The 8,982-nt window shown below is 43.4% G+C and overlaps 1 protein-coding gene across 2 annotated transcripts in view; it reads left to right on the top strand.

Annotated features, from left to right (window-relative positions):
• Nucleotides 1-3,766: 3,766 nt before the first annotated feature.
• The window catches only part of NFYC (nuclear transcription factor Y subunit gamma), a 54,901-nt gene continuing 49,685 nt past the window's right edge, over nt 3,767-8,982 (top strand). For both annotated transcript variants that reach the window (XM_015424906.1, XM_015424905.1), the window contains exon 1: nt 3,767-3,874. In XM_015424906.1, coding sequence (XP_015280392.1) covers nt 3,770-3,874 — 105 coding nt within the window. In that variant the 5' untranslated portion in view covers nt 3,767-3,769. The remainder of the gene's footprint in view (nt 3,875-8,982) is intronic.

Raw genomic sequence — 8,982 nt, 5'->3', positions numbered from 1 at the left:
CAACAGGCAGGTTCATCTGGAAGAACTTGGTCCTTTAGGAACTCTGGTTGGAGACTGTATAAGGGTTTGTAGGGCTTAAGATTGTGCTTATAAGCATGGGGAGACAATAGCAACTCTTATCTGGCATATGGGAATCAAGCCACTGATTCCTGGTAACCTAGCCAGCTCGCAAGGGCTAATACGTTCAGTGGTACTGAAAGCTGCCAAGAGATCCAGGAGAGTCAACAGAGTACCCCTCCCCTTGGATCTTTCCCAAAGGTGGTGAAAGTAGAAAAGTGGACCCTGACACAAAAAGGTTGAGAATGGCCAACTTTAACTATCTTGCATGTTACCCGAAAAGAGTGTGCCAGACTCTTTTAGAGGTTTAGCCAAAGAATCTGACTTCATTTCCACTGTGGAAACATCTTGTGAACTGAAATGTGTTAAATGTCAGATTCCTGTACATTTGTTGAGGTTTTAACTTCTTTTTGTTTTTACCGTTGATTCCTTTCTTTCCTCCATTTTGTAAACTCAGTAAATGGATGATAGTAAGTCTCCCTGTGAACTTTATGTTGTTCTGTGTTTTTGTAATGGAAACTTCCTAAATCAATGGTTTTCAAACTAATGCTTGGACATCATCAGCTTGTCTTCTGAGGGATCCACTGTCACTGCAGAACTGCAGCTTGTTGTAACATCTGAGATCTTTTAAAATATTTACTTCATTTATACTTTTCTCCCCAGTGGGGATCCAAAGTGGCTTACAGTATTCCCCCCTTCTCCATTTTATCCTCCCAACAAACTCTGTGAGGCAATTTGGGCTGAGAGTATTTGACTGACCCAAGGTCACCCAGCAAGCTTCCATGGCAGAGCAGGGATTTGAACGTGGCTCTCCCAGATCCCAACCTGACACTTTGACCACGACACCATGGAGAAGGGAGCACATTCTTGGGTACCTGCTCACTGTATCTGGGACACTGGCCAAATTAGTTGAGCTGTACTGTAGCGTACCCCATAACACATCCCAAACTCTTGGAGGGGGGGTGTTGAAGGTTACTTTCCATTCTTACCTTATTGTTGAGGAATCCCTGGTAAGAGTTTGAGTAATCCAAACATTCCTTCATACACAGTCCTGAAAGCCACTAATCTAAATGAAAGGCCAAAACATCAAGTATTAACAGACGGTGAATAAGTAAATACAAATAAGGCATAATATGAACAGAGTCAGAGATTACGCAGTATTGGAATATGTTGGCAAAGTGCAGAGTTTTTTGTTTCTTCAAAATGTTATGACATCATACACTCCGTTTTTGAAGGATGTCTTTTGTGGCATCTTTTATGGGGCTTCTCAAAGCAGCTGCTTACATGCCGCATCCCTGGCAGGGACTCGTGTTGGTATGGAGATGTGAGCACACTAATTGCAGTCAGCACAATTCATATGTTGTGCCATGGTACGTTATAGCAGAGAACCATTTTTGTCTCATCTTTCGTTTCCTCTAAGCATTATGGGCTGCTGTGGCTACACAGGAGATGTAGGACTCAGTTCTTTGGATTTCTTCTGTAATGCATTTCCGCTGTTGCTGTGACCTGCAATGTGAGAGGGAGCACACTAGTTAAACATGTGCTGGTTGGGTGGGTGGTCCCGTTTTTGTGGCAGGGAACTGCATGCTTTTTAACCTTTTCTACTCCACAAGGATCTGCTAGGAATATGTTATAGAAATCATATCACTGCCTATTTTCTGTAATTTATTACAGCTGTCTACTCATTACATTTAAATAAGATTGTTCTTTACGAAGCCTCTAAAGACTGTGGCCTGGATCCATAAGCCTTGCTTCTTTGTGTGGTGGTTAGGAGCTTTGAGGTAGTCGTCCACTGCAGAGTGGTTTCTTCTGCTGCTAGTTGCTCTTCGGCTCATTGAAAGACTCTGGGGTTGCACAGATGGAAGCTACAAGCACCTAAAGGATGGTGTAGTGTAAACAAAAACAAGGTTTAGGGTTCCAGCCTGTGAGACTTGACATCATGTGAAAGTACAAATGCTGTGCCACTGTTTTTTCCCCAAATCAAGAATTTTTGCCCCTCCCTCTTTTTGCCTGAGAAAAGACCAAAATAAAACCTGTGATACACAATGGATCATAAGTCAGTGAGAACTGAACTTGCTTACGCCAAAAACATTCTTGGCCTTGAGCCATTTCCCATTACACAGCTGTGTATATTCAGAATAAAGCAGTTTGTAGTTCCTCTTTCTCTCCCCCTTCTGTGCAAATTTAGAAGTGTATGTCAAATATAGATTTAAAAAACAACAACAACAGCATTGAGCTTTGGTCCTGTCATTATAATTTAAGAATACACTGGCTGAACCTTTTATGCAGGTGGATACTAAGTATCCTGATTTGTAGAGCAAGTTTTGTCCTGTTGGTTTCTGTAATTCATAAGGTCCATCACCATTTGTAACTATTCTTGCACTTTGCTGGCACTTCTTGTAGTGTTGTTGGCCTGCCCTGGCAGTATATTTCATTATCTGCATTAAAACAATATATGGAAGAGTTCTATGGAGCTCATATTTTCTAATATACAGTGTTTCCCAAACATCTGATTAGCTGAGGCAGCAAAGGAGCTTTTTCTGATTTAAAATTGGAGTACTTCACTCTTAACACCTAACAAGCGTTATTTTTAGGATGTGTTACCAATAAGAATTACATGCTCTCAATGGAGTTTACCTCCTGGGTTTTTGCCAAGAGTCTCCCTGTCTCCTGAACGGGGAAAGAGGCAAGCCCAGATAAGTGATTTGTGCAGAGAAACAATGGGCAGCCTCCTCCTATAAGGGCAGCTAATTCTGCTGTATCTTTGTGTGAGAAATGAATGAATGGTCCTGTCTCACACAGTGCTGAATAAGACAACCCAGTGACTGATTGGACAGAGGCCAAACCAATGCAACAAAACATGCAGGGATGCAACAGGTAGCCTCCTCTTTGGGCCAACAGGTGCCTTCAATTATTTAATAGTCTTACTATTTCCTATAGAACAGAGTTTGAAAAAGGATGCAGATATTGCCACAATATTTTTTAAAAGTCACCTGTTGAAGCATTTCACAGCAACAAGGTTACAGTTGTCTGTATATCACTGACAGCACTAGAAGATCTATAATTCTTTTTCTGTTTGGGCTTCAGGTCCTAGCATCACTCTAGGTAGGTATCTGACAAAGGAGCTTTGACTCTCGAACGCTTATACCCCAAACATCTTGTTGGTCTCTCAGGTGCTACTGGACTCAAATCTAGCTATTCTTGGTAGGATCATGGCATCCTCCTAAATGAAGTCATTAAGGCTAAGTAAGGCTCACTGTGTTCATTGGTACTTATTCCCTGGTAAAAGAGAGTGGGGCTGCAGTGAATGAAAAGATCTGAATTGAAACCAGGCAGGAGGACAGAGGCTGGCAGTCTTCCTCGGGGAGAGCGTTCCACAGCTTAGGCACTGCTGGAGTGAAAGAGGTCTACTTATGCAGAATTTTCCTTATGGAAGGCAGAGATATGGGACACTGCTTCTTCCAGGCAGTTTGAGGGGGACAAGATGCCCCCTAATATATGGCTTGGTTGCAAATGCAAAACGTTTTTAGTTGCTTCAGACAGAATGAAATCCATGCTAATGGAAGAGGGTTGTGGGGAGCCTTATCAGGACCTTCAGGTAACATTGACAGTTGAGGTTGCAGCAAATGTTATTGGAGATCTTTGTAACGGCAGCTCCTCAGCTTGAATCTTTCCTTTCCAACATATCCTTAATTTCTTTCTAGTTACCATCATGTCCACAGATGGCAGCTTTGGTGCAGGGGGCAACAGTGACGCCCAGCAATGCCTTCAGTCTTTCTGGCCGCGGGTCATGGAAGAGATTCGGAACTTAACTGTGGTAAGATATTGATTACTTTTAAATGATTTTATGCCACTTTCTTCCCTCAACAAATCCATTTTCAAGGCAGCTTATAAAAAGTACCACAAACAATTTATAATTAAAATCCCAACACTAGTTTAAACACCATCTAAGACATGGTTAAAATAGGTAAAGTGGCAGGTCAACAGGAAGGAAGGAAGGAAGGAAGGAAGGAAGGAAGGAAGGAAGGAAGGAAGGAAGGAAGGAAGGAAGGAAGGAAGGAGAGCAATAGAACCTCAGAAGTGAATCAAGACCAGAATACAACAACAAGACCCCCAAAGGCCTAGGAAAATAATACTGTCCTTGTCTGTTTGTTTGGTATCCCTTAAATAGCATTTTGGAACATACAGGCAATGGTTTGCAGAGGTTTGTATTTTCTGTGAGACTCATGATGACCCTGTAGGGTTTTCAAGGCAAGAGAAGTTCAGAGGTGGTTTTCCATTGCCTTCCTCTGTGTAGCAACCCTGTAGGGTTGCCAGCTTCCAGGTGGGACCATGGGATCCCCTGGAATGATATCTCATCTCCAGACTACCAAGAGATCAGTTCCACTAGAGAAAATGGATGTTATGGAAGGTGGACTCTATGGCATTGTACCCCACTAAGGCCCCTGACCTCCCCAGGCTCACTCCCCAAATCTCCAGGAGTTTCCCAGCCTGGATCTGGCAACCTCACCCCTATCCCCCACTGTGGGCCAGGTGGGACCTGGCAACCCTATGACCCTGGTGGTCTCTTATCCATACACAGAGTTACATAATCTTAAGTCAGATATATCTGAAAAATTTAGTGTTCTGCCTGCTGTCTTCTGGGCTGAGGAGAGAGCAGGATTGGATCTCTGCATTTTCTGGTGGCATATATTTCCTATCTCCAAGAGAATCCTCACCATTGGCAGCAGTGCAACAAGTGTGTGAGAAACTGACCTACTTTCTGCTGGAGAGAGCTACTTGCTTTGCTGCCTCCTGCCGTCTAAAGCTTCACATTCCAGGGAGGATGCTAAATGAGGCTACTAGACAGAACTGTGTGTTTTGCGTGGGTGGAGAGGGGAGTCCCCAGTGTTTGCTTTATAAGGGTTTGGCTTGTTGAATTTCACAGGCAAATCTGAGCCAAACATACAGAAAATGCAGCATTGGACGCGTCCCATGGCCAAACGTAACCTCATGCCTGCTGACAGAACTGCAGGAAATTCCTAACCATGTTAGAAAATAGATTCTGTAGCCTTGAATTTGAAAAAAGTATACACACCTCAAATAGATGTCATAGCACCTCTCGCACAGTTTGCTCTTGTCTGCAACCTCTTTGTGTGGTAAGTAGTCCCACAGAGCCTAATTCAGCCTCTTAGCTTCTGAAAAGGCACTTACCATCCTAGATTCCTTCACTTAGAATGTGTTCTAATGGCACAGCATCGCAGCACAAATTAAACGATAGATACGTCTGCCCTTGGCTAAGGATGGGGGAGGTCTTTCTAGCATATGTGGGCTGTGTGGCTTCCTTTTACTTTCCTTACTCTGTGGAAGAGAGCCCAGTAATTAAAGGTGCTTTTACAGAATTGGACCTGTAAAACAAAACATTGTGAAGTTATAAAATTAATCTCAGATCAACATACTGAAACCTATTAATCACAATCTGGTCTTCATCCTCCAGTAGAATTCAAGTGAGGATGAAGATTGGTAGGCCTCTCTTGGGTGCCTGTTCTAAAACCTGGCTGTCCCTTTAGAAAAGCTGGGGGAGGGGGGAGGCTTCGAGACTTCAGTGAATAGAGGAAGTTGTATGAATTTATGTGCTCTTTCAGGGGAACCTTGGCCTGTTAGTTCTGGTTAGAATTCTGAAACCCCCTACAGCATTGTTGCAGTGTGGGTTTTTTTGAGAGGTGGGTAATCGAACACGTTCTAAACAGGAAGGGAATGGGTCAGTGTCTGTAAGGACCATAGGGAAGCTGGTCTGGATCACATTTGGCCCATTGTTCTAAAAGGGGTTTCTGGATATGTGCAGAAACTGCTTTCTCCCCCTTCTCACTCCTTGAATACCAAAATCTTAAAAATGATTTATATGATGACATTTATCATCAGTTTGGGCTGCAGTGGGAAAAAAAATCTAAGTTTCCCTTGATTGAAGCAAGCATGATGTTGCTAAAAGTTTAAAATGGTTATGTCTGGACCAGGAACAAGCAACACAAACTTCACTGTGGGGTGTTTTTTCCCCCCGTTTGTTTTGCACAGAGTCAAGAACAGAGTCTTGAGAGGACTTCATCTCCATTACATTACAGTGGTTGGTCCTAAACTGCAGAGTCTTGAATGTAATTGAAAATTTTCCCAAAACAAGAGGGTGCTAGGTTAGAAAATGCCTCCTATTAAGACGAAGCACCCAGTGCAGAATCAGCAGGCTAAAGATAAGCTTTGCCTTTCAGTGTGACCCTTTTGGGAGGCAGAAGGAGAAATCCGGATGCATAAAACCCAGAATTAATTACTGTGGTCCCTCAGTGAGTAGAGGTCTGGCACATGAAAGCTGCAGGTTTGAGATTTCAACACCTATGAGTCTTATCCTGCAGCTTTTCAAGGAATGGTCAGTTTTTAATTTCAAGCATCTTGATCACATGAATCAATTTATTGCACTGTGAGGGGAACAGAACATTAAATGTCAAACCATAGCCTGTCTGCCTGAGTGAAAATTTTAACAGGGACTGTAGAGGAAAGATAATTATAAAACAGGCCTCTGCAGCTCCCCTGCCTGTAATCAGTACCAAAATGATGCCTTCTCCCTCTGAGGCAGAGGACATCTCTGTGGGTTATTCCCATTGTTCCTATAGGGAGACAGGAAATACTTTTTTCTTCTTCCCTTTGTCGCCTTCAAAATAACCCGCCCTTTCAGTTCTGTTCCTGCCTTTTTAGGGAGTAGTAGCATAGTCTAGGCTTAGCTTCAGCTCGCACCTTTTTTTTCTGTACTTTTCTTCCCTTTTTTCTAACTCATCTCTGCTTTATTCTTAATCCTACCTCTCCTCCTCTTGCTTGTTCTCCATCCCCTATCCGGGGGCACAAAGGATCAGGCTTCTGAGTGCTCCTGCCTTTTTTCGTCAGCCCGATGGCAACGATGGAGCTCTCCGACGGCTTTCTCTCCGAAGAGGAAGCAGAGCCGCGCGGCGCCCAAACAAAACACCAGCGGGGCTGACTTGCCTTCGCAGCTCGTTCGTGTCGACAGCGAAGAGGAGCGGGACAAAGTGGCCAAGTGGAGAGCTAAGAAGCACCGCTTACTGGATCAACCTACCACCCCACTGGGGCTCCTGATTTCGGCCGGCGACCATCTTAGAAGTGTGGAGCTTGGCTCCAATACCTTTCAGCCTGCATGCCCAAACACAGAAGGAGACTGCAGGAGGGATCAGGGCTCTGATCCAGCACCGTTCATGGGCTCTCGAGGAGACCCACTCCAGACGGGTAACGTACCCAACTTTGGGGAAGGGCTCAGTCCATTTGATATGATGCAGTGTTTCAGAAGGGCAATGCAGGAAGAGATTTCCTCCTTCTGTTCTAGAGTAGGCATTATCCCTCAAGGACAACATTCTCAGCCCAGCCGCCCCTGGCCCACCAAAGCATCCCAGAAAGCCATTCCCCATAGGAAGTGAGCCAGGGATCATGGTGTTGACTGCTCAGAATCTGATCATGAGGAGAAAGAGGAAGGGAAATTTCTGTCTGATGACGAAGAGATCCCTGCTAAGGTTCCTGAGAATTCCAACAAGTTCTTTAAGAGTGAGGATTACCAGTTTCTGTTGACCAAGGTGATAGCATCCCTGTTTATTCAGGACTCTCCTGCTGATCAGGAAGCCCAGGCATCAGGGAGGAAATTTAAATCCATTGGTGACACTGAGTCGTCCGTCCCCCCCCCACACACACACACAGTGATTGAAAAGGTCTTCCCCTTTCCAGAGTATTTTGAACGTCAACTGGCGTCTGAATGGAACAAACCAGCTGCTAATACTCAATTCACCCCTTTTGGGGTTTGTTTGTTTGTTTTTTAAATCCCCGTAGGGATATTTTTTATTTTGCATATACTACAAACTACAAAGAAATATAGGGGAGGGACTACAACTAGGGATAAAGAAAAGAAAAGCACACTAGACTAAAACCCCAAGAGAAGGAGATCTTTTCACTGTTAGTAAATATGTTAGTACCATTAGTTTTATTATCACAATATACTTGTTGAGTTCTTGCTTATAACAATTCGCTTCTTGTATGTTATTTTGTTAGTTGTTATGAGAGAAGTCTCTGATCATCTTATTCTTTGCTTCAAAAGGCCATTTTCCAAGTCCTTCTGCCTTTACTTCGGCTTTCTGTCTCTAAAATCATATACCACTCAGGCAGGTCCTGCACCCTTTTCTGCCGCAGAATCCTCTTCCGTTCCCGAGGTAGCAGAGTCACTCGACTTCGATTCTCCCTCTTTAGACTCATCATCTGTCCCCAGCTGATGTTTCAAAAATTCTTTAGCTTTAAAAGTGGAGTCTTATCTTCTCCCTTCTATCGTTGATCTTAAAGATGACACCTTCTGGAACTGCCCATCTGTACGATATTCCATTAGTTTGAAGAAAATAAATTAATTCATTGTAATTTTTCCTCTTTTGTCTAATTTCAAATGGAATATCCTTTAAAGTTTTAATAGTTAATTTCCCATTTTCAGTGGAGTTGCTGATGTTGCTTTTAAAATGGCATCTCTGGTTCGTCTTCTTGAAAACTTGACCACTATTTCTCCAGGTAGGCTATTTTTTTAAATATAGTTGGAGTAAGCCCTATAGGCTGTCTCCATTTCGTTTACCAGTTCATCTGCGGTTAAGCCTACTACTGGAGCAATGATCTCACTGAGCACCCTCTTCAAGTCTTCCCGATCCGTTTCAGGAACCCCCTGAAACCTGAGAATCATGTTAGCTTTTTCCATCTGAAGCTGCAAGACTCGATTCTCTTGGCAATTCTGCTTCATTTCCACCTCTCCCATCCTTTTCTTCAACTTCTTACTTGTGGTGTCAATCTCTTTAATTTTCTCATTTGCCTGCTCCACTTTTTTCTCTGTCTCGTTCAGCTGAAGCTGCTGTGCCGCAAAGTTTTTATTCA

Source organism: Gekko japonicus, unplaced genomic scaffold (assembly GCF_001447785.1).
Source record: "Gekko japonicus isolate JY-2015 unplaced genomic scaffold, Gekko_japonicus_V1.1 scaffold1435, whole genome shotgun sequence".
Taxonomy (NCBI): domain Eukaryota; kingdom Metazoa; phylum Chordata; class Lepidosauria; order Squamata; family Gekkonidae; genus Gekko; species Gekko japonicus.
The sequence above is the reverse complement of the archived record's forward strand: the minus strand, read 5'-3'. Positions and strand labels throughout refer to the sequence as shown.